Source organism: Triticum urartu, chromosome 5, assembly GCF_003073215.2.
Source record: "Triticum urartu cultivar G1812 chromosome 5, Tu2.1, whole genome shotgun sequence".
Lineage (NCBI taxonomy): Eukaryota > Viridiplantae > Streptophyta > Magnoliopsida > Poales > Poaceae > Triticum > Triticum urartu.
This window is the reverse complement of record NC_053026.1, coordinates 113,483,038-113,509,160: the sequence shown is the minus strand read 5'-3', so window position 1 is coordinate 113,509,160 and position 26,123 is coordinate 113,483,038. Positions and strand designations below refer to the sequence as shown.

The following is a 26,123-nucleotide window of genomic DNA, read 5'->3' as shown; positions in this document are numbered from 1 at the left end:
ATTCAACCGTACCTGAAAGACTTAATATCTGCAGTAAAATATTTAATAGCAAAGTAGTATGGAAGTAACGGTAATAGTGGCAAAAGTAACAGTAGCAAGCATAATAGTGGCAACGGAAAAGTAACAAAGCAAATATCAATATGAAACGAACTCGTAGGCAATGGATCAATGATGGATAAATATGTCGGATGGCATTCATCATGCAACAGGTATAACATGAGAGAATTCCTTATTTGACCCATTCTTAAAATCTAGTTCCCTTTTTGACCCTAATTTTTTTATTTTTTCCTTTTTTGACACCACAACTTCATTTTCTTCCTTCTTTGACACATCTATCAGTTTTTGCCGTTAGAAACGTTAACTGTGACTGGAAATGTCGATCTTACCCCTGCTAGGACGCTGGAAAAAAACTGGTTGAGTGAACCGTCAGGCGCTGCACTGGGTCAACCACCCCGATCCCCTCCCTACTCTCCTCGATTCCCCTTTCCCTCGATCCCTAACCCTAAAAAAATCGCGGATGGAGGAGGGCGTGGCCGATGCTGGTGGCGGGATGGACGGCGTGGTGGAGGGCGTGGCCGACGCTGCGCCGGTCTCGGCCTCGGTCGGCCATGGCGGGGAGGCGACGGGCGGCCATGGCGGGGAGGCGACGGACGGCCATGGCGGGGAGGCGGAGGGAGTTCCAGGCGCGCCACTGGATGGCGTCCATGGCGGGGAGGCGGAAGGAGGTCCAGGTGCGGCGCCGGAGGGCGGCCATGGCGGGGAGGCAGAGGGAGGTCCAGGTGCGACGGCCTCGGATGCAAGTGCTCCGGCATGGCTACAAGGGTAAGTGCCTGTTTTCTCTATATTTGAGTATTTGCTGCCATGATACGTCCTTGAACAAACAGATTACTTAGAGATGGATCCAAAATGCAACATATTTGCTTCACCTTTATTGACATGATTTTTCTCAAAATGCAACACTATGTTCATATTAAACAATGTACTTGAGATGGATCGAAGATGCAACAGAGTAGTTAGAGATGGATATTTGTTGCTGCCAAATCTACAATGAAACAATAGACAAAGATTATGTTCATATAAAACAAATATGTTATATTGGATAATCTATTTACACATGTCACTTTTTTATTTAAAACACGAATCAAGTATGTTCATGCACAATTGATCTTTTGCTTTTACAGGATGGATCCAAATTCAACATATTTGCTGAAAATCAAATTGCTTGGCAACCCAAAAAAAAACTAGGAAGGATATCAAATGCTTTTGTTATGATAAGGTTATTGATTCCAACTTAACAAATTGTAAGGACTTGGTTGAATCAATCGTAGAGTAGTACTCGCCTCGCTATTTGGAAGTTGCACATGTTCAGTACTATGATCCTTTTCTTAAAATCTACCCAGAAGTAACATCTGACCAGGAATTGGTGTCTATGTTTGAGAAACTCTCTAACACAAAGGTTGTGCACTTGTTTGTTGCATATTGTGATCCATCTGAACCATATGAGCCTATCACGAAGTGGCATATTGATGTGCATATCCAACCTAGCAACACAGAACAAGACGATGATGATTATCTTCGCAACCCAATACCTGAGAATGAACATGTTGGTGTTGATGAGGAAAATATTTATTTAGACGATGATGATTATGATAAATTAGATCCTCTTATCATGGTTCCCTGTTACGATAAAGAAAGGGACGAAGACTATGTTCCTGGTCATGAGAGCGAGGATGAGAGCGATGAGGAAGTAGAGGAAGATGAGGAAGTGCACGAGGAAGAGCATGCACCACATTTAGAATATGATAAATTAGATCCCCCAATGACCGAAGGAAGAAAATATCCCAATATGGCAGAGTTTAAGTTGGCGCTTTCTCAACATGCAATCAAACATGAATTTGAGTTTAACACCGAGAAAACTGCACCACATAGGTTCGGTGCCTATTGTTCAAGAAGGGATGAAGATAAGTGTCCATGGAGGATATATGCTTCTACAATGGAAGATGGGTGCACCGTAATGGTAATTTCTAACTTTACTCATGTGTGCTTAAATTGTTAAAAGATCTTTACTAATTATCTATGTTTGTCTTTTGTAGGTGAGAAAGAACTCTTGTGGTCATGATTTCTCAAGTACAAAAAGGAAAAAGAAGATAAAGAATGCAACCAAGCGGTGGATATGTGAGCACGTGAAGGATTGGCTAATTGAGGATGCAACTCTAGGACCAAAGGCATTGCGAAAGAAGCTTAAAGAGCACCATGGAATCAACATCAAGTACAAGAGAGTATACATGGGTAAGCTGCTAGCCTTGAAGGAACTATATGGTGATTGGGATACAAGCTTTGATAATCTGTATAGTTTTAAGGCACAAATTGAAAGGTGCTGCCCCGGTAGCATAGTGATAATTGAGCACCACACAATAAAAGATAAAATCAAATTTAAGAGATTTTTTGTCGCTTTGAAGCCTTGCATCGGCAGGTTCCTTAGTGGTTGCAGGCCATACTTGGCAGTAGATAGCACCTTCTTGACAGGCAGATTCAAGGGGCAACTGGCTAGTGCTACCGCCGTTGATGGCCATAGTTGGATGTATCCAGTTTGTATGGGTGTTTTTGATTCTGAAACTAATGAGAACTGGATCTGGTTCATGCAATTGGTTAGGCAAGCCATAGGATCCCCAAGGGGTTTAACCATATGCACCGATGCTAGGCAGCCAGTGATGACAGGTGTAAAAGAAGTGTTCCCAGAGGCTGAACATAGGGAATGTATGTTTCACTTGGTGTCCAACTTCAAGAAGAAGTTTCATGGAAAGGTTTTTGATGACCACCTTTGGGCTGCTGCTTACTCATGGAACCCATATTTATTTGAGAAAAATTGGGTTGCAATGGACATAGCAAAGCCAACAGCGACTGCATATCTTAGGAAGTGGCACACTAGGTTGTGGTCTAGGAGTCAGTTCTCAACAATTTCCAAGGTGGATTATGTTACAAACAACTTGGATGAGTGCTTCAATAATCGGATTAAGCATCACAAGTCCTTGAACTTGGACGACTTCTTTGATAAGCTTAGGCAATTGATTATGATCATGTGGAACCGAAGGAGAAAGGTAGCAAGAAAGTTAGTTGGGTTGATTCTTCCCCACATAATTAAGAAGTTGAATGCAAAGACCAGAGAATTAAACTTGGAGGTGGTTGAAAGCTCAGAAGAAGTTGCTGAAGTAACCGCATTGGGAGGCAACGGCTTTAGGTTTGTGGTCAACTTGCTTGACAGGACATGTTCTTGTAGATAATGGGAAGTTTCTGGCCTTCCTTGCAAACATGGTCTAGCATTTATCACATCTCTTACCAATGCACGCATAGAGAACTATGTGGACTCGTGTTACTCCATTCACAAATTTAGAGCAGCTTATGACCAACTAATCCCTGCCATGGTTGACAAGAACCAGTGGCCTAAATCAGACCATGGATTCTTCATGTATCCACCACTACTAAAAGCCACAGCGGGTAGGCCTAAAACTGAGAGGTATAAAGGCTGCAGTGAGAAGAAAAGAAAAAGCGGCCAACACTTATGCCCTATTTGCAAGGACTATGGGCATCATTGGCACAAATGCAAGAAGGGTAACCCAGATGACATTGCTGCTATTTTAGATGTGAGGTAATGAATTTTATTGTATATTGCATCACTTGCATTTTTTGTAAAAACCATACATGTTAACTACTTTTTTGTTGCTCATGTAGAGGACCACCAAAGAAGAGGACAAAGACCACCAAATCAGCTCAATCATCAATTGTGCCTTGCGAGGATGATGCTCCATCAGCCATGCGTTTTCCGCCAAGGTTAGCAACAACCATGCTCATAATTAAATATAATTAATTGTGCCTTTGTGTTCTGAGTGCATTCTTCTCACCATAGCCAAATCTTGGAGAAAACAACCAAGGAAAAAGGGAAATGTGGTAAATCTGGATCCACAGGAGCAAAAAGGTAACCTATGGTAGTTTCGAAGTTCTAATGTTATGTTATGCATTGTTCTATTGTTAACTTGGGCTACCTGTATGTCATGTATGTGTATGTCTAGATCAAGAACACAACCCATTTGTGGCGAACATGATGTCGCCGAAAAGAAAACACATGTTGCTGTGAAGGTACATGCCAAAAGAAAAAGCAAAGAGGTTGCTGAAATTACTCCGCACCTTCCTATGGTGCCACTTGACAGCCCTGCAATGGGTACACGCAGCAAGAAATTCAACCCTGCTAGCCCTGCAATGAGCACACGAAGCAAAAGGAGACTTAGTTTGTGATTCTCATGTCATTACTTTCTGTATCATGTTTCATTTTGAAAACTGAGCTGTTTATGTGATGTATGTGTGGACCTTGGCTCTTTACGTGCTATATGCGACCTGTTGTGAACCTGGGCTATTATGTCATCTTTATGTGAACCTGGACTATTGTATGTCACTTTTATGTGAACCTGAATGTGTGTAGATGACCAGCTATGTGGGATGTTTGCATATATGTGAACCTGGAGCAATTAGAGATCTCGAGCAATTATGTGTGTTTTTTGTGCATATGTGTACTGTACAGGGGATATGCCTCCAAAATACAAGGGAGGCTCTGTCCAAATTTTCAATTGAAATTTGTGCATGTGTGTACTGTACTGTACAGGGGATAATTGCAGATTTTGTTTCATTTGGTAATATATTCCAGTTCATATTGCCATTGTTTTGACTTCCATTTTGGTCACAAAATACACCAGGGGTAAAATGGACTTTTCATGTTGTATTTAACGGTGTTAGTTGGCAAAACTGACGGAAATGTCATAGAGGGAACAAAATGAAGTTTGAGTGTCAGAAAAGGAAAAAAATTCTTTTAGGGCCAAAAAGGGAACCAAATTTTAAGAGAGAGCCAAATAAGGAATTCTCTCTTATAACACAGGGTGACACAGAACTAGCTCCAATTCATGAATATAATGTAGGCATGTATTCCGAATATAGTCATACGTGCTTGCTACGTCTTGAGCTTGCGTTGGTTTTCCCCGAAGAGGAAGGGATGATGCAGCAGAGTAGCGTAAGTATTTCCCTCAGTTTTCGAGAACCAAGGTATCAATCCAGTAGGAGCCCACGCTCAAGTCTCTCATACCTGCACAAAACGATAGCTACTCGCAACCAACGCGATTAGGGGTTGTCAAGCCCTTCACGGTCACTTACGAGAGTGAGATCTGATAGATATAATATTTTTGGTATTTTTGGTATAAAGATGCAAAGTAAAAAGTAAAGGCAAAGTAAAAAAGCAAAGCAAGATTAAAGTAATGGAGATTGATATGATGAGAATAGACCCGGGGGCCATAGGTTTCACTAGTGGCTTCTCTCAAGAGCATAAGTATTCTACGGTGGGTGAACAAATTACTGTTGAGCAATTGACAGAATTGAGCATAGTTATGAGAATATCTAGGCATGATCATGTATATAGGCATCACGTCCGTGACAAGTAGATCGAAACGATTCTGCATCTACTACTATTACTCCACTCGTCGACCGCTATCCAGCATGCATCTAGAGTATTAAGTTAAAAACAGAGTAACGCCTTAAGCAAGATGACATGATGTAGAGAGATAAATTCATGCAATATGAAATAAACCCCATCTTGTTATCCTCGATGGCAGCGATGCAATACGTGCCTTGCTGCCCCTTCTTTCACTGGGTAAGGACACCGCAAGATCGAACCCAAAGCTAAGCACTTCTCCCATGGCAAGAAATACCAATCTGGTTGGCCAAACCAAACGGATAATTCGAAGAGACTTGCAAAGATAACCAATCATACATAAAAGAATTCAGAGAAGATTCAAATATTATTCATAGATAGACTTGATCATAAACCCACAATTCATCGGTCTCATCAAACACACCGCAAAAACAAGATTACATCGAATAGATCTCCACAAGAGAGGGGGAGAACTTTGTATTGAGATTCAAAGAGAGAGAAGAAGCCATCTAGCTACTAACTATGGACCCGAAGGTCTGAGGTAAACTACTCACACTTCATCGGAGAGGCTATGATGATGTAGAAGCCCTTCGTGATGACGGCCCTCTTCCGGCGGAGCTCCGAAACAGGCCCCAAGATGGGATCTCGTGGATACAGAAAGTTGCGGCGGTGGAATTAGGTTTTTGGCTCCTGTTTTGATAGTTTGGGGGGTACGTGGGTATATATAGGAGGAATAAGTACGCCGGAGGAGCAACGAGGGGCCCACGAGGCAGGGGGCGCGCCCCCACCCTCGTGACCGCCTCTTTTGTTCCTTGGAGCAGGGTCCAAGTCTCCTGGATCACGTTCGGTGAGAAAATCACGTTCTCGAAGATTTTATTCCGTTTGGACTCCATTTGATATTCCGTTTATCCGAAACACTGAAATAGGCAAAAAACAGCAATTCTGGGCTGGGCCTCCGATTAATAGGTTAGTCCCAAAAATAATATAAAAGTGGAAAATAAAGCCCAATATCGTCCAAAATAGTAGATAATATAGCATGGAGCAATCAAAAATTATAGATACGTTGGAGACGTATCAGGCATCCCCAAGCTTAATTCCTGCTCCTCCTCGAGTAGGTAAATGATAAAAAGAGAATTTTTTGATGCGGAGTGCTACTTGGCATAATTTCAATGTAAATCTTCTTAATTGTGGTATGAATATTCAGATTAGAAAGATTCAAGACAAAAGTTTATATTGACATAAAAGATAATAATACTTCAAGCATACTAACAAAGCAATTATGTCTTCTCAAAATAACAAGGCCAAAGAAAGTTATCCCTACAAAATCATATAGTCTGGCTATGCTCCATCTTCACCACACAAAGTATTTAAATCATGCACAACCCCGATGACAAGCCAATCAATTGTTTCATACTCACTTTTTCAATCTTCACGCAATACATGAGCGTGAGCCATGGATATAGCACTATAGGTGGAATAGAATGGTGGTTGTGGGGAAGACAAAAAGGCGAAGATGGTCTCACAGCAACTAGGCGTATCAACGGGCTATGGAGATGCCCATCAATAGATATCAATGTGAGTGAGTAGGGATTGCCATGCAACGGATGCACTAGAGCTATAAGTATATGAAAGCTCAAAAAGAAACTAAGTGGGTGTGCATCCAACTTGCTTGCTCATGAAGACCTAGGGCAATTTTTGAGGAAGCCCATCATTGGAATATACAAGCCAAGTTCTATAATGTAAAATTCCCACTTGTATATGAAAGTGATAACATGAGAGACTCTCTACTATGAAGATCATGGTGCTACTTTGAAGCATAAGTGTGGTAAAAGGATAGTAACATTGTCCCTTCTCTCTTTTTCTCTCATTTTTTGTTTGGGCCTTTTCTTTTTTATGGCCTCTTTTTATTTGGGCTTCTTTGGCCTCTTTTTTTATTATTTTATTATTTTATTTTTTGTCCAGAGTCTCATCCCGACTTATGGGGGAATCATAGTCTCCATCATTATTTCCTCACTGGGACAATGCTCTAATAATGATGATCATCACACTTTTATTTTTCTTATAACTCAACAATTACAACTCGATACTTAGAACAAAATATGACTCTATGTGAATGCATCCGGCGGTGTACCGGGATATGCAATATGACAATGATGAATGTGTCATGAACAGAACATGGAAAGTTGCATGGCAATATATCTCGGAATGGCTATGGAAATGCCATAATAGGTAGGTATGGTGGCTGTTTTGATGAAGGTATATGGTAGGTGTATGATACCGGCGAAAGGTGCGCGGTATTAGAGAGGCTAGCAAAGGTGGAAGGGTGAGAGTGCGTATAATCCATGGACTCAACATTAGTCATAAAGAACTCATATACTTATTGCAAAAATCTAGAAGTTATCAGAGCAAAGTATTACGTGCATGCTCCTAGGGGGATAGATTGGTAGGAAAAGACCATCGCTCGTCCTCGCCGCCACTCATAAGGAAGACAATCAATAAATAAATCATGCTCCGACTTCATCACATAACGGTTCACCATACGTGCATGCTACGGGAATCACAAACTTTAACACAAGTATTCTTTAAATTCACAACTACTCAACTAGCATGACTTTAATATTATCACCTCCATATCTCAAAACAATTATCATGCTTCAATCTTTTCTTAGTATTCAACACACTCAAAAGAAAGTTTCACAAATCTTGAATACCAAGCATATTATTATTAAGCAAATTACCATGCTATTAAGAGACTCTCAAAATAATTTAAGTGAAGCATGAGAGATCAATAGTTTCTTTAAAAAAAATCCACCACCGTGCTCTAAAAGATCTAAGTGAAGCACATAGAGCAAAATTATAATGCTCAAAAGATATAAGTGAAGCACATAGAGCAAAACTACTTAGCTCAAAAGATATAAGTGAAGCACATAGAGTATTCTATCAAATTTTAATTCATGTATGGCTCTCTCAAAAGGTGTGTACATCAAGGATGATTATTTCATACTAAGACACAAAGACACAAATAATACAAGACGCTCCAAGCAAAACACATATCATGTTGGTGAATAAAAATATAGCTCCAAGTAAATTACCGATGGAAGTGGACGAAAGAGGGGATGCCTTCCGGGGCATCCCCAAGCTTTGACTTCTTGTTGTCCTTGGATTATCTTGGGGGTGCCATGGGCATCCCCAAGCTTAGGCTCTTTCCACTCCTTGTTCCATGATCCATCAAAAGAATTCACCCAAAACTTGAAAACTTCACAACACAAAACCCAAAATAGAAAACTCGTGAGCTCCGTTAGCGAAAGAAAACAAAAGACCACTTCAAGGTACTGTAATGAACTCATTCTTTATTTATATTGGTGTTAAACCTACTGTATTACAACTTATCTATGGATTATAAACTATTTTACTAGCCATAGATTCATCAAAATAAGCAAACAACACACGAAAAACAGAATCTGTCAAAAACAGAACAGTCTGTAGTAATCTGTAGCTAGAGCAAGATCTGGAACCCAAAAAATTCTAAAATAAATTTCTGGACGTGAGGAATTTATCTATTAATCATATGCAAAAATAATTAACTAAATATCACTCTCCAAATAAAAATGACAGCAGTTCTCGTGAGCGCTAAAGTTTCTGTTTTTTGCAGCAAGTTTAACAAGACTTTCCCCAAGTCTTCCCAACAGTTCTACTTGGCACAAACACTAATTAAACACAAAAAACACAACCAAAACAGAGGCTAAATAATTTATTTATTACTAAGCAGGAGCAAAAAGCAATGAATAAAAATAAAATTGGGTTTCCTCCCAACAAGCGCTATCGTTTAACGCCCCTAGCTAGGCATAAAAGCGAGGATAGATCTAAGTATTGCCATCTTTGGTAGGCAATCCATAAGTGGCTCTCATGATAGTTTCATATGGTAATTTTATTTTCTTTCTAGGAAAGTGTTCCATGCCCTTTTTAATGGAAATTGAAATCTAATATTCCCTTCCTTCATATCAATAATCGCACCAACCGTTCTAAGGAAAGGTCCACCAAGAATAATAGGGCAAGAAGGATTGCAATCTATATCAAGAACAATGAAATCTACGGGCACATAATTCCTATTTGAAACAATAAGAACATCATTAATCCTTCCCATAGGTTTCTTAGTAGTGGAATCCGCAAGATGCAAGTTTAGAGAGCAATCATCAAAATTACGGAAATCTAGTAAATCACACAAAGTCTTGGGAATAGTAGAGACACTAGCACCCAAATCACACAAAGCATAAAACTCATGATCTTTAATTTTAATTTTAATAGTTGGTTCCCACTCATCATATAGTTTTCTAGGGATATAAACTTTCAACTCAAGTTTTTCTTCATAAGATTGCATCAAGGCATCAACAAAATGTTCGGTGAAGGCTTTATTTTGACTATAAGCATGTGGAGAATTTAGCACGGATTGCAACAAGGAAATACAATCAATTAAAGAGCAACTTTCATAATTGAAATCCAATATAGTGGGTTTAGCAACATCTAGCTTTTTATTTCTTTCAATCCCACTTTCATCAATTTCATCATTAACTTTTAGATCTTCATCTTGATTTTCATAGGTATTGGAAGAACACGCTTTAATAAAGGCATCTTTAGAAGCACGCATCCTAGCGGTTCTTTCCTTGCACTCATCAATGGAAATTCTCATGGCTTTGAGAGACTCATTGATATCATGCTTAGGAGGAATAGATCTAAGATTTAAAGAATCAATCTCAAGAGCAATTCTATCAACGTTCCTAGCCAAATCATCAATCTTAAGCAATTTTTCTTCAATCATAGCATTAAAATTCTTTTGCGAAGAAATAAATTCTTTAATATTAGATTCAAAATCAGAGGGTATCTTATTATAATTTCCATAAGAGTTATTGTGGGAATTCCCATAATTATTAGAAGAATTACTAGGATATGGCCTAGGATTAAAATTCCCTCTATAAGCGTTGTTACCAAAATTATTCCTACCAACAAAATTCACATCCATAGATTCATTGTTATTCTCAATCAAAGTAGACAAAGGCATATCATTAGGATCAGAAGAAACACTCTTAGTAGCAAATAATTTCATAAGTTCATCCATCTTTCCACTCAACACATTAATTTCTTCTATCGCATGCACTTTTTTATTAGAAGATCTTTCAGTATGACATTGAGAATAATTAACCATAATATTATCTAGGAGTTTAGTAGCATCTCCTAAAGTGATTTCCATAAAAGTGCCTCCCGCGGCCGAATCTAAAAGATTTCTAGAAGCAAAATTCAATCCGGCATAAAAAATTTGTATAATCATCCACAAATTCAAATAATGAGTAGGGCAATTACGTATCATTGATTTCATTCTCTCCCAAGCTTGTGCAACATGTTCATGATCAAGTTGTTTAAAGTTCATAATATCGTTTCTAAGAGAGATGATCTTAGCGGGAGGAAAATATTTAGAAATATAAAAGCATCTTTGCACTTGTTCCATGAATCAATACTATTCTTAGGCAAAGACGAAAACCAAGCTTTAGCACGATCTCTAAGCGAAAAAGGAAATAGCTTCAATTTAACGACATCATTATTGACATCTTTTTTTCTTTTGCATATCACATAAATCAACGAAGCTATTCAGATGAGTAGCGGCATCTTCACTAGGAAGGCCGGCGAATTGATCTTTCATAACAAGATTCAACAAAGCAGTATTAATTTCACAAGATTCAGCATCGGTAAGAGGAGCAATCAGAGTGCTAAGGAAATCATTATTTGGTATTGGTGAAGTCACACAATTTAGTAGTATCTTGAGCCATCGCGACAAACAAGCAATCTAACACACGAGCAACAAAAAGCAAACGGGCAAAAGAGGCAAATAGAGAGGGAGGATAGGGAGAGAGAGGGCGAAAAAACGCAAGGGTGAATTGGGGGGAGAGGAAAACGAGAGGCAAATGGCAAATAATGTAATGCGAGAGATAGGGATTGTGATGGGTACTTGGTATGTTGACTTTTTGCGTAGACTCCCCGGCAACGGCGCCAGAAATCCTTCTTGCTACGTCTTGAGCTTGCGTTGGTTTTCCCCGAAGAGGAAGGGATGATGCAGCAGAGTAGCGTAAGTATTTCCCTCAGTTTTTGAGAACCAAGGTATCAATCCAGTAGGAGCCCACGCTCAAGTCCCTCGTACCTGCACAAAGCGATAGCTACTCGCAACCAACGCGATTAGGGGTTGTCAAGCCCTTCACGGTCACTTACGAGAGTGAGATCTGATAGATATAATATTTTTTGGTATTTTTGGTAAAGATGCAGTAAAGAAAGTAAAAAGAAGCAAAAGTAAAAAGCAAAGCAAGATTAAAGTGATGGAGATTGATATGATGAGAATAGACCCGGGGGCCATAGGTTTCACTAGTGGCTTCTCTCAAGAGCATAAGTATTCTACGGTGGGTGAACAAATTACTGTTGAGCAATTGACAGAATTGAGCATAGTTATGAGAATATCTAGGCATGATCATGTATATAGGCATCACGTCTGACAAGTAGACATCGAAACGATTCTGCATCTACTACTATTACTCCACTCGTCGACCGCTATCTAGCATGCATCTAGAGTATTAAGTTAAAAACAGAGTAACGCCTTAAGCAAGATGACATGATGTAGAGAGATAAATTCATGCAATATGAAATAAACCCCATCTTGTTATCCTCGATGGCAGCGATGCAATACGTGCCTTGCTGCCCCTTCTGTCACTGGGTAAGGACACCACAAGATCGAACCCAAAGCTAAGCACTTCTCCCATGGCAAGAAATACCAATCTATTTGACCAAACCAAACGGATAATTCGAAGAGACTTGCAAAGATAACCAATCATACATAAAAGAATTTAGAGAAGATTCAAATATTATTCATAGATAGACTTGATCATAAACCCACAATTCATCGGTCTCAACAAACACACCGCAAAAACAAGATTACATCGAATAGATCTCCACAAGAGAGGGGGAGAACTTTGTATTGAGATTCAAAGAGAGAGAAGAAGCCATCTAGCTACTAACTATGTACCCGAAGGTCTGAGGTAAACTACTCACACTTCATCGGAGAGGCTATGATGATGTAGAAGCCCTCCGTGATGACGGCCCTCTTTCGGCGAAGCTCCGGAACAGGCCTCAAGATGGGATCTCGTGGATACAGAAAGTTGCGGCGGTGGAATTAGGTTTTTGGCTCCTGTTCTGATAGTTTGGGGGTACGTGGGCATATATAGGAGGAAGAAGTACGCCGGAGGAGCAACGAGGGGCCCACGAGGCAGGGGGGTGTGCCCTAGGGGGGGCACCCCCCACCCTCGTGACCGCCTCTTTTGTTCCTTGGAGCAGGGTCCAAGTCTCCTGGATCACGTTCGGTGAGAAAATCACGTTCCCGAAGATTTTATTCCGTTTGGACTCCGTTTGATATTCCGTTTATGTGAAACACTGAAATAGGCAAAAAACAACAATTCTGGGCTGGGCCTCCGGTTAATAGGTTAGTCCCAAAAATAATATAAAAGTGGAAAATAAAGCCCAATATAGTCCAAAACAGTAGATAATATAGCATGGAGCAATCAAAAATTATAGATACGTTGGAGACGTATCAGTACTTATGGAAAAGAACTTGCATGTCATCTTTTGTCCTACCCTCCCGTGGCAGCGGGGTCCTATTGGAAACTAAGGGATATTAAGGCCTTCTTTTAATAGAGTACCAGACCAAAGCATTAGCACTTAGTGAATACATGAACTCCTCAAACTAAGATCATCACCGGGAAGTGTCCCGACTATTGTTACTCTGGGGTTGCCGAATCTTAACACGTAGTAGGTGACTATAACTTGCAATATCGGACCAAGAACACAAATATATTCATGAAAACATAATAGGTTTAGATCTGAAATAATGACACTCGGGCCCTAATGACAAGCATTAGGCATAGCAAAGTCATAGTAACATCAATCTTAGAACATAGTGGATACTAGGGACCAAACCCTAACAAAACTAACTCGAAGACATGGTAAATCTCATCCAACCCATCACCGCCCAGCAAGCCTATGATGGAATTACTCACGCATGGCGGTGAGCATCATGAAATTGGTGATGGAGGATGGTTGATGATGACGATGGCGATGGATTCCCCTCTCCGGAGCCCAAAACAGACTCCAGATCTGCCCTCCCGAGGAAGAACAAGGCTTGGCGGCGGCTCCGTATCGTAAAACGCGATAAATCCTTCTCTTCGATTTTTTTCTCCCCGAACGTGAATATGTGGAGTTGGAGTTGTGGTCGGTGGAGGTACAGGGGGCCCACAAGGATGGAGGGCGCGCCCCCACCCTTGTCGCCAGGGTGTGGGCCCCCTTCAGTTGATTCTTTCTCCAACATTTTTTATTAATTCCAAAAATGATCTTCATGAATTTTTAGGTCATTCCAAGAACTGTTATTTCTGCACAAAAATAACAGCATGGCAATTCTGCTGAAAACAGCATCAGTCCGGGTTAGTTCCATTCAAATCATGCAAGTTAGATTCCAAAACAAGGGCAAAAGAGTTTGGAAAAGTTAATACGATGGAGACGTATCAACTCCCCCAAGCTTAAACCATTGCTTGTCCTCAAGCAATTCAGTTGACAAACTAAAAGTGATAAAGAAAAACTTTTACAAACTCTGTTTGATCTTGTTGTTGCAAATATGTAAAGCCAACATTCAAGTTTTCAGCAAAGATTATGAACTAACCATATCCACAATAACACTTAGGTCTCACATTTACTCATATCAATGGCATAATCAACTAGCGAGCAATAATAAAAAATCTCGGATGACAACACTTTCTCAAAACAATCATGATATGATATGACGAGATGGTATCTTGCTAGCCCTTTCTGAAAAAGAAAAACTTAAATGCAGAGCACCCTTGAAGATCAAGGACTAACTAGACATTGTAATTCATGGTAAAAGAGATCCAGTCACAGACATACTCAATATAAATTAATAATAATGCATACAAATGACAGTGGTGCTCTCTAACTGGTGCTTTTTATAAGAGGAGGATGACTCAGCAATAGAAGTAAATAGATAGGCCCTTCGCAGAGGGAAGCAGGGATTTGCAGATGTGCCAGAGCTCGAGTTTTTGAAATAGAGATAAATAATATTTTGAGCGGTATGCTTTCACTGTCAACATAACAACCAAGAGATCTCAGTATCTTCCATGCTACATACATTATAGGCGGTTCCCAAACAGAATGTTAAAGTTTATATTCCCCCACCACCAACAAGCACACTCCACGGCTGGTCCGAAACAACGGGTACCGTCCAACTAACAACAGTCCTGGGGGAGTTTTATTTGCAATTATTTTGGTTTGATTTGAGCATGGGACTGGGTATCCCAGTTACCAACCATTTTCTCATGAATGATGAGCGGATTCCACTCATCGTGAGAATAACCCACCTAGCATGAAAGATATTGACAGCCCTAGTTGCTACATGAGCGATTCGAGCATACAAAACAGATTATCATTTGAAGGTTTAGAGTTTGGCACATGCAAATTTACTTGGAACGGCAGGTAAATACCGCATATAGGTAGGTATGGTGGACTCATATGGAACAACTTTGGGTTTATGGAAGTGGATGCACAAGCAGTATTCCTGCTTAGTACAAGTGAAGGCTAGAAAGAGACTGGGAAGCGACCAACTAGAGAGCGACACCAGTCATAAACATGCATTAAGATTAACCAACATTGAGTGCAAGCATGAGTAGGATATAAATCACCTTGCACATAAATATCGTGGAGGCCGTGTTGATTTTGTTTCAGCTATATGTGTGAACATGTGCCAAGTCAAGCCACTCGAATCATTCAAAGGACGATACCATCCTATCATACTCACTACTGCAGGATGCTGCTAACGCGACACTACGAACAGAGACCCTTCGATGAAACTATGTGCGATGCAATAATCACAAACGGTGGTGTAAAAGAACCGTCAAAAAGGTGCAAAACATTTGCGATGGCGGATCCATCAAACACGGTTTAGATTTTAGTTGCGTGTGCGATGCAGGGCATACGGTTGATCCAGATAAACTGTTTGCGTTTACATAGAACAACAAAAACGGGCAGCCATATCAATGTGTGTGTGATATACGACATACAGTTCGCTGTGATGGACTGTTTGCTATTAGGGAAAGCAACAGAAACGGTCAGCCAAATCAAGGTGTGTGTGATATATGGCATACGGTTCAGTTGAATGAACTGTTTTCGATTAGGGAAGAGAACATAAACGGTTCAACTTAACAAGATGTGTGTGATACGCGGCAAAAGGCCCAGAGGTTAATTCGAGAACAAGTACACATAGGTTAATTTTACATACATGAATTATAAGTTTCACAAAAATCATATCACTTTTTTTTGGAAAACATTTAATTGCGTTGAATGTATATAGTGCTCCGTCCTATTAGTTGAATTAACCTCGAGGTCCATGTTTTGGAAACATGTCGTAAAGCAACGGGATATACCTTCATTCAAGCCAATCAACATGTGTTCAAAAAACAAAAAATATCAAAAAGTAACAAGATAGACCTTCTTCAAGCGAATCAACATGTGTACAAAAAACAAAAAATGTCAAAAATTACAAAACAAGGACCTCGAGGTTAATTCAACTAATATGATGGAGCACTATATACATTCAACGCAATTAAATGTTTACAGTGACCCATCACATCAGTTAATTTAACATCGAGGCCACTTCCCATCTGGTCACCCATCTGATGACTATTCAAGCCTCAGCACAGTTAACTTGGGAGCTCTGTTAGATGAGCTATCGGTAGGGAAGTTGGTCCTTGCTACTGTAGGATCCCTCTTTGCATCCTTTATTGGGCACTCGGATGACCGACTGTTGCCGCCCAATGGTCAATGCCACGTCCCCCGCATGGCAGTTTTTGCAGCGGGTAACTGCATTGTTGCGCCGCGCCCGGCGCAACCGCATGCACACGAACGTGCGTGATCGTGCGCCGGCCCCAAACACTAGCATCACAACTTATAAATTGACGGATGGAGTACTAGCTAGTTATAGTGATGCATATAATTAAGCAAAGCGATCACACATGTCTGTATTGACTAGAATGAGAATGCAATAGCACAATAAGAATTAAGGCCATGATGATGCGATCGCAGTGGTGGTTACACGAGGCAACAAGAAAGATGCATCCATCAACGTACGACCTCCTCCTCCTCAACTCAGTACACCGTGCCACCGACTGGCGGCTTTTGTGGCGAGGTCAAGATGCTTATCAGCAAAGGCATCCAAGGCTTCCAGCCGGTTGAAGAAGGCCAACGTCGTAGCGTCCTCACTGGCCTTGTAGATACCTATGTACATGATTTGGTCATACACGTGGATGTGTAGGTCGAAGAATTCTTGCAGGGCGAGGTGCCTCACGCCGAGCGCGACCTCCAGGTGGACATTCTTCGTGGCATCGGCGGGTAGTTGCAGGGACACCAGTGCTTGAAAGAAGTTTCAACCATGGAGGCCGATTAGGGAGGCAGGCAATGAGGAGCCCAGGCGCGCGGGCTGGAGGAGTACGGCGATGTTGTCCGCGAGCTTCTTGACGACGGTGAACTTGTTAGTGGTGGCAACGATCATCTGGTCCAACTGAGAGTCGTAGCTGGCGTCGACGACGGCCATCCACCAGCTGGTCGCCAACACCGTCTGGAGTCGATCCTCGGTGCCATGCTGCAGGCCGGGGACGTGGACCATCTGGCACAGCCGCTGGCCGCTCGCACAGATCGCCGCCATGGGTCTGGAGTGAGCACTTTTGCGCTTATAGTGTAGGTGCTTAGGCAAATACTTAGGTGCGTACGATGTGATAGATGCATTGGAATGGAGGGGCGCATTTATATGAGTGCAAACTGTGTTGCATTCACATCATGCTGCCTCTTTTCCCGGTCCTCCTCTCATTACTTCCCTCATGCATTCACACGATGCTAATTGAAGGAGGATGCATCATTGGTCGTTCAATATTTTGGGAACCGCTATTCTATCCCTCATCTGCATTAAAGCCGTATCGGGAACTGCGCTGCCCGCTGTCAAATCAAGTAGTACTGCATCACCCGCTACACGCCCAGCTGAACACGCCTCCTCGCCTCCATCTATGCTTAATTACTGAATTTTAGTTGAAAAAATTATATACTGCTAGTGATTTTTAGCTTCATATTTTGACAAATCGCAGTGTTACAATGTTGACAAATGGCAATGTTACTAGATCAACAAATGTCAATCTTTCCAGTTTGACAAATGGCAACATACCCAATATGACAGATGCAAATCTTACCAAATTGTTTGTAAGTGGTTGCACACGGGTCATCCAAAAGAACCGTTTGCGTTCAAGAGATGCACAAATCCTGCTCTCACTTTGCATACAGGTGTTCAATCTAAAATGTTTGCGATCAAGAGCCATTAAAATCTATAGCCATTAAAACCAAGACACATGTCGTCACGTGAATGGTTAATAGAACGCACATGGTTGGATTATACAACTGTTTGAGATATTAAAGTGGCAGCTATTTTTTCAAAATGCCTTTGTTGGTTGTTATTCGAGTGCGCCTTCTCTCAAAATGGACACGAAAAATACCACAGCATATCGGGTGCCATTCCATGATAGCATGCCAAGTTTCATGAATTTCAGGCGAGTTTTGGATTTACTAGAATTTAAAAACAAAGTATCTCAACATTTTGCCGACAATCGACGGTGCCCTGGTGTTCAAAATTCATTCCCATTTCTTCCATTAGACCTAATCATGCACCCAAGGACAAATATTTGATTTTTCAACCAATTTATATGCACTGGAGCATGTGCATGTAGTTCAAATTTGAATTATGCACATAAATGCATTGAAAACTCAGCTATTGCATAAAATGTCCAAACGAACCCCGAAAAATCACAAAAATTGACACAACACTCCTATTGTTCTATGTTGACACGAGAAATTTTTTGAAAGAAATAAGAGGCAATGGATATTGTTTCGTCCCCAAAGGTGGGGCATTCCCTACCGAAACCATCATGCTTGTTGTGAGAAGCTCTGGTTTGTGAGAAGCATATACCCAAACCTGCCCCAAATGGAACAAAAAAAATTACCACGGCATGTTGATGCCGCTCCATGATAGCATGCCAAGTTTCATGAATTTAAGATGAGTTTTGGATTTACTAGAATTTAAAAACCAGGTATCTCAATGTTTGCGGCCGAGTGACGGTGGCATGGTGTTTGACATTCATTCCCATTTCTTGCATGGGACCTAAGCATGCAACCAAGGACACAGATTTGAATTTTCAACCAATTTATATGCATTAGAGCATGTGCATGTAGTTCAAATTTGAATTATGCACATGAGTGCATTGAAAACTCAGTTAATGCATAAAAATTTCCAAACGAACCCCGAAAAATCCCAAAAATTGACACAACACCTCCTGTCGTTCTATGTTGACACTAGGAAAAAAATTGAAATCGAGAAGAGGCAATGGATATTGTTTCGTCCCCAAAGGTAGGCCGTTCCCTACTGAAACCATCAGGCTTGTTGTGAGAAGCTCTGGTTTGTGAGAAGCATATCCCCAAACCTGCCCCAAATGGGACAAAAATTTTATCACGGCATGTTGATGCCGCTCCATGATAGCATGCCAAGTTTCATGAATTTCTGACGAGTTTTGGATTTACTAGAATTTAAAAACCAGGTATCTCAATATTTGTGGCCGAGTGACAGTGGCAGGGTGTTTGACATTCATTCCCATTTCTTGCACGGGACCTAAGCATGCAACCAAGGACACAGATTTGAATTTTCAACCAATTTATATGCATTAGAGCATGTGCCTATAGTTCAAATTTGAATTATGCACATGAATGCAAAGAAAACTCGGTTAATGTATAAAAATGTCCAAGTGAACCCCGAAAAATCCCAAAAATTGACACAACACTCATGTTGTTCTATGTTGACACTAGGAAAAAAATGAAATCGAGAAGAGGCAATGGATATCGTTTCGTCCAGAAAGGTGAAACATTCCCTACCGAAACCATCAGGCTTGTTGTGAGAAGCTTTTGTTTGTGAGAAGCATATCCCCAAACCTGCCCCAAATGGGAAAAAAATTACCACGACATGTTGATGCTGCTCCATGACACCATGCCAAGTTTCATGAATTTTAGATAAGCTTTGGATTTACTAGAATTTAAAAAATAGGTATCTCAATGTTTGCGGCCGAGTGACGTTGGTAGGGTGTTTGACATTCATTCCCATTTCTTTCATGGGACCTAAGCATGCAACCAAGGACACATATTTGAATTTTCAACTAATTTATATGCATTAGAGCATGTGCATGTAGTTCAAATTTGAATTATGCACATGCATGCATAGAAAACTCAGTTAATGTATAAAAATGTCCAAGCGAACACCAAAAATTCCCCAAAATTGACACAACACTCTTGTTGTTCTATGTTGACACTAGGAAAATTTGGAATCGAGAAGAGGCAACGTATATCATTTTGTCCAGAAAGGTGAAATGTTCCCTACCAAAACCATCACACTTGTTTTGAGAAGCTCTGGTTTATGAGAAGCTTATACCCAAACCTACCCAAATGGGACAAAAGATTTACCATGGCATGTTGATGCCGCTCCATGATAACATGCCAACTTTCATGAATTTCGGACGACTTTTGGATTTACTAGAATTACAAAAGCAAGTACGTCAACGTTTGCTGGAGAGAAACGGTGCCGTGGTGTTCGAAACTCATCCCCATTTCTTGCATGGGACATAAGCATAAACCCATGGTCACATATATGATTTTACAACCCATGTTGGTGCACCGGAGCATGTGCATGTAGTTTAATTTTGAATTGTGCACCTGAAATGGTTAGAAAACCAATTTAATGTATAAAATGTCCAAACAAACCCTGAATAATCCCAATTCTTTTACGACACACATATAGTTGCATGTTCACTCCATATAAAAGGTCTAGCAATTCAAACACCGTCCATTGCCGTTGTGACCCCATTATGTAATTCAAATCAAGTAGATCCCACACAGTTTATTATACCCAGCCGTGTGAGATGCAACACAAAATATGTTGGAGCACCATCGGAGTATAGTACCCATACAGCTTACGCGAGAAGGTGCGACGGCTGATACGTCTCCATCGTATCTATAATTTTTTATTGTTCCATGCCAATATTCTACAACTTTTATATACTTTTGGAACCTTTTTATACTATTTTTGGGACTAACATATTGATCCAGTGCCCAGTGCCAGTTCCTGTTTGTTGCATGTTTTTTGTTTCACAGAAAATCCATATCAAACGGAGTCCAAACGGGATAAAAACCGATGGAGATTTTTTTTGGAATATATGTGATTTTTGGGAAGAAGAATCAATGCGAGACGATGCCTGAGGGGGGCACGAGGCAGGGGGCGCCCCCCGACCCTCGTGGCCACCCCATAAGGCGGTTGGTGCCCTTCTTTCTCCGCAAGAAAGCCAATATCCGGATACAAATCGTGTTAAAATTTCAGCCCAATCGGAGTTACGGATCTCCGGGAATATAAGAAACGGTGAAAGGGCTGAATCAGAAGTGCAGAAACACAAAGAGACAGAGAGACAGATCCAATCTCGGAGGGGCTCTCGCTCCTCCGCCTCCATGGAGGCCATGGACCAGAGGGGAAACCCTTCTCCCATCTAGGGAGAAGGTCAAGGAAGAAGAAGAAGAAGAAGAAGAAGAAGGGGGGCTCTCTCTCCCCCCTCTCTCCCGGTGTCGCCGGAACGCCGCCGGGGCCATCATCGTGTGACGGCGATCTACACCAACACCTCTGTCATCTTCACCAACATATTCATCACCTTCCCCCATCTATCTACAACGGTCCACTCTCCCACAACCTGATGTGCCCTCTACTTGAACATGGTGCTTTATACTTCATATTATTACCAATGATGTGTTGCCATCCTATGATGTCTGAGTAGATTTTCGTTGTTCTAGGTAATTGGTGAATTGCTATGATTGGTTTAATTTGCTTGTGGCTATGCTGCTGTCCTTTGGTGCCCATCATATGAGCGCGCGCGTGGATCACACCATAGGGTTAGTTGTATGTTGATAGAACTATGCCATGGAGGGCAAGAGTGACAGAAGCTTCAACCTAGCATAGAAATTAATGCATATGGGATTGAAGGGGAACCAATATATCTTGATGCTATGGTTGGGTTTTACCTTAATGAACGTTAGTAGTTGCGAATGCTTGCTAATGGTTCCAATCATAAGTGCATAGAATTCCAAGTCGGGGATGACATGCTAGCAGTGGCCTCTCCCACATAAAACTTGCTATCGGTCTAGTAAAGTAGTCCATTGCTTAGGGACAATTTCGCAACTCCTACCACCACTTCTCCACACTCTCTATACTAAATTTATTGCTTCTTTACCTAAACAGCCCCTAGTTTTTATTTACGTGCACTTTATTATCTTACAAACCTATCCCGTTACACCTACAAAGTACTTCTAGTTTCATACTTGTTCTAGGTAAAGCGAACGTCAAGCGTGCGTAGAGTTGTATCGGTGGTCGATAGAACTTGAGGGAATATTTGTTCTACCTTTAGCTCCTCGTTGGGTTCGACACTCTTACTTATCGAAAGAGGCTACAATTTATCCCCTATACTTGTGGGTTATCAAGACCTTTTTCTGGCGCCGTTGCCGGGGAGCAATAGCGTGGGGTGAATATTCTCGTGTGTGCTTGTTTGCTTTATCACTAAGTAATGTTTATCTATTGTTCTAAGTTGTTCTCTATCTTTCGTTATGGATACAGAGAAATACCAAAAAATTTAGGTTTACTTGCTACTCATGGAGATGGGGAACCTCCTAAAACCCACGATGCTCATTATGTGAAAGATATTATGTACTACTTTGATAATCCTAAGAAAACACCATTTAACTTAGTAATGGGAGACACGTTGGATCAACGTGAATACTTTAGGGATTATCTCTTGACTCAAAAAGGGAAACTATTATGGGATCAAATTCATATGTTGCATTGGTATGCTCGGGAACTATGCTTGAGATATGATTATACTTGTTGCTCTAGGATGAAGGCTCCACACCTTCCCTTTTCATGCAAATTTAATGATTATAAAACCTTGGCTTCTTATGCTAATGGTATATATGATTACTATGATGTGGAACAAATATAAGAATTTGTTGCTTTTATGGGTGCTTATGAAATTGAATCTTTGTTTAAAGAGTGTGAAAATTTTGATGATTCAGTTTATAGACCTGAAAATTTAGCTATCCTTAAATATTGCTATGAGAATTATGAATTCAATTCCAATATTGATGGTTTTATTGAGAGAGTCTCTGCTGTCCAAGAAGAGACTAATATTTTGCAGGAGTCTATAGAAGAAGAAATTAATGACATTGTGAGCTCATTGGATGAAAAATATGAGGAGGAGAGCGAAGAACAAAAGGAGGAAGAGCGGATTGATCACCCGTGCCCACCTTCTAATGAGAGTAACTCTTCAACTCATACATTGTTTAATTTTCCTTCATGCTTACCAAAGGATGATTGCTATGATGATTATTATGATCCCGTTGATTCTTTTGAAATATCCCTTTATGATGATGCTTGCTATGCTTGTGGCCAAGATGCTAATATGAATGATGCTTATGGAGATGAACTTGCTATAGTTCCTTATGTTAAACATGAAATTGTTGCTATTGCACCCACGCATGATAGTCCTATTATCTTTTTAAATTTTCCCGACTACACTATATCGGAGAAGTTTGCCCCTATTAAGGATTATATCGATGGGTTGTGTTTCACTACTACACATGATGATTTTGATAGATATAATATTCATGTGCTTGCTGCTCCTACTTGCAATTATTATGAGAGATGAACTACATCTCCACCTCTCTATGTTTCCCACACGATAAAATTGCAAGAAACTGTTTATACTATGCATTGGCCTTTACTATGTGTGCATGAATTGTTCTTTTATGACATGCCTATGCATAGGAAGAGAGTTAGACTTAGTTGTTACATGATATATGTTACTTTGTGCTCACTACTAAATTACAAATCATTGTTAATTAAAATTGGCTTTGATATACCTTGGGATCCGGGTGGATCCATTACTTGAGCACTATATGCCTAGCTTAATGGCTTTAAAGAAAGCGCTACCAGGGAGACAACCCGGAAGTTTTAGAGGGTCATTTATTTCTGTTGTGTGCTTTTATAAAGTTTAAAAACAAAAAAAGAGGGGAACCCAAAACTTTTTCAAAAAGGGAAGTGAAAGTGAGAGAGACAATCATTGTTGAAGTGGGGAGCTCCTTGAACTTTGTTCATGCTCACAGAAACTTTGTGAATCTTGATTACAGAAAATTTTCAACAAAAATAATTGTCCCCTTGCACAATTCCATTGTATTATAAAAATAATGTGCCAAGGTTTGCCTTTAGGATGTTTACATTTCTTATTGGTTTGTGCGGTGCAGAACAGAAACTTTGGCTGTAGTGCGTGATTTTACATTTTTTGCTGGAACGTCAAACGGTTCTGATACTTTTTGCAATGTCTTTCTATACAAATTTTTTATTTTTCCTAATTTTGGTAGAATTTTTGGAGTACCATAGGTATGGTGAATGTTCAGATTATTACAGACTGTTCTGTTTAAGACAAATTCTGTTTTTGATGCATAGTTTGCTTGTTTTGATGAAACTATCGATTTATATCAGTGGATTAAGCCATGGAAAAGTTATATTATAGTAGCTACAATGAAAAAACAAAATATAAATTGGTTTTCAATAGTATTTAGTGTAAGTGCATCTAGTGCCACCCCTAGTTGGTTTTGGAGTATTGACGACAACCTGGTTGAGGGACTAATGTGTTTGTGAGAATTGCAGGATAACACAGGTAGTAGTCCCTCATTGATTCATTTTACCTACCAGAGATGACCCCTAAAAATGTGTGAAGGCATTGAAGATAATGGTGGTAGTGAATATATTCACATTGAAGACTATGACATGAGAAGACATCGCATGAAGACTTTGGAGCGCGAAGACAGAGTTGTTTCGTAGTTTCATTTTCTTCTTTGTTGAGTCATAGGAACCACCGTACTGTTAAGTGGGGTCCAAGTGAACATAGTCAAAATGACTAAAGTGATGCTCAACCAAATCCTAAGTTTTCGAGCGAAGACAATGAGAGCAAATCTTATCCAGAGCTGGATAAGTCAGCTTTACTTGTAGCCCAAGTTAAGCTGCCGCGTGTGTTTGAAATCTGACCGTTTGAACACGTGTTAGTTCCTTAGTGACCCAGGGTCATTTCAGAAAAATCATGTCGGGTTGCCTAGTGGCTATAAATAGCCCACCCCCTACACCATAAATTGGTGGCTGCTCAGAGTTAGTGCACGGCTTTTGTCGTTTGAGAGCAACCCACCTCCGAAGCATTTGAGGGAGAAATCCTTGCGAGGACAAAGCCCTAAACACCCAGAGCCAAAGAGTGTTAGGCATCACTGAAGTCTTCCTGTCTGTGTGATCTGAAGACTTGTTACACTTGAGGACTGTGAATCCTCCAGCCGGTTAGGCGTCGCGTTTTGAGCATCCAAGAGTCATTGTGGATCGCCGGTGAACGAAGTCTGTGAAGGTTTGGAAGTCTACCTTGAAGATTTACCTGAGTGATTGGGCGAGGACTGTGTGTCCTTAGCTCAAGGGGAATAAGGTGAAGACACGGTCTTCTGAGTTAAATCTCAGCTTCCCTAACCATACGTACAGTTGTCACAGCAACTGGAACTGGTCCAACAAATCATTGTCTTCAACAAGCAACTGGTTCTATCCATCCCTTCTCTTTATTTACAGTTGGTCCTTATGAAGTCATTGCATGCTTGCATTATTTGTTTGTCTTCACTGTGTGACTGATTGTTCTGATTGGCTTCATACTATCTTCCATCCTGATCCATACTGCCTAGTTTCTATTAGTCTTCATGCTTTCACTTCATTGAATACTTGACTATGGCTTGCCTAGTGTAGTCTATCTTCCGCTGCATGTTTATAGGTTCATTTCTATCGTTTGTCTTCGAAACATCCATGTTTTGAAGACTTTCATAAAAATTGCCTATTCACCCCCCCTCTAGTCGATAACTAGCACTTTCAATTGGTATCAGAGCAAGGTACTCCCTTGTTCTGTGTGATTCGGTTTAACCACCTGGAGTTTTAGCTATGTCGACTGCAGGGATAATCAAAGTCTCCGCTGCGTGCCCCGTGTTTGATGGAACTGAATATCCCTACTGGAAGAATAAGATGCGTATGCATCTTGAAGCATTGATGTTGACCTCTGGTATGTCGTCAAGAATGGCGTTCCCAAGACTGGTGAAGGTGTCACCCCTGCTGATGTCAAGAAGTTCGTTCAACTGGATTCTACTGCCAAGAATATCATCTGTGGTCATCTGACCAAAGGATAGTATGGCCGTGTGAGTGCTCTGGAAACATCGAAGCTAGTCTGGGACTGGCTCTCCAAGGTCAACGAAGGCATCTCAACCCAGAGAGATCAAAGGATCAGTGTCTTTCGCAACCTTTTCAACCGCTTCAAGAGAAACGACAATGAGAATGTTCATCTCGCGTTTGATCGCCTCACTGACATCACAAATG

General features: G+C 40.7%; 1 protein-coding gene across 3 annotated transcripts; it reads left to right on the top strand.

Annotated features, from left to right (window-relative positions):
- Positions 1-502: 502 nt before the first annotated feature.
- LOC125555750 (aspartate, glycine, lysine and serine-rich protein-like) lies at positions 503-4,500 on the top strand. Of its 3 annotated transcripts, XM_048718604.1 has the most exons (6): positions 503-822; positions 1,930-2,017; positions 2,094-2,289; positions 3,523-3,646; positions 3,730-3,828; positions 3,905-4,500. In XM_048718604.1, the coding sequence occupies exons 1-6, from the start codon at positions 518-520 to the stop codon at positions 3,975-3,977; spliced, it is 885 nt and encodes a 294-aa protein (XP_048574561.1). In that variant the 5' UTR covers positions 503-517; the 3' UTR covers positions 3,978-4,500. The 3 variants fall into 3 exon arrangements, 2 of the variants coding, with proteins under 2 accessions (XP_048574561.1, XP_048574562.1); XM_048718605.1 differs by lacking the exon at positions 3,523-3,646; XR_007304838.1 differs by lacking the exon at positions 3,905-4,500 and having other exon boundaries at positions 2,094-3,646; positions 3,730-3,754.
- The last annotated feature ends 21,623 nt before the right edge of the window (positions 4,501-26,123 follow it).

Bases quoted from the DNA above. Each gene is read 5' to 3' on its own strand.
- LOC125555750 (XM_048718604.1), top strand. From the start codon at position 518: ATGGAGGAGGGCGTGGCCGATGCTGGTGGCGGGATGGACGGCGTGGTG. The intron at 823-1,929 runs GTAAGTGCCTGT...TGCACCACATAG, and splicing joins GCTCCGGCATGGCTACAAGG to GTTCGGTGCCTATTGTTCAA. The intron at 3,829-3,904 runs GTTAGCAACAAC...TTCTCACCATAG, and splicing joins GCCATGCGTTTTCCGCCAAG to CCAAATCTTGGAGAAAACAA.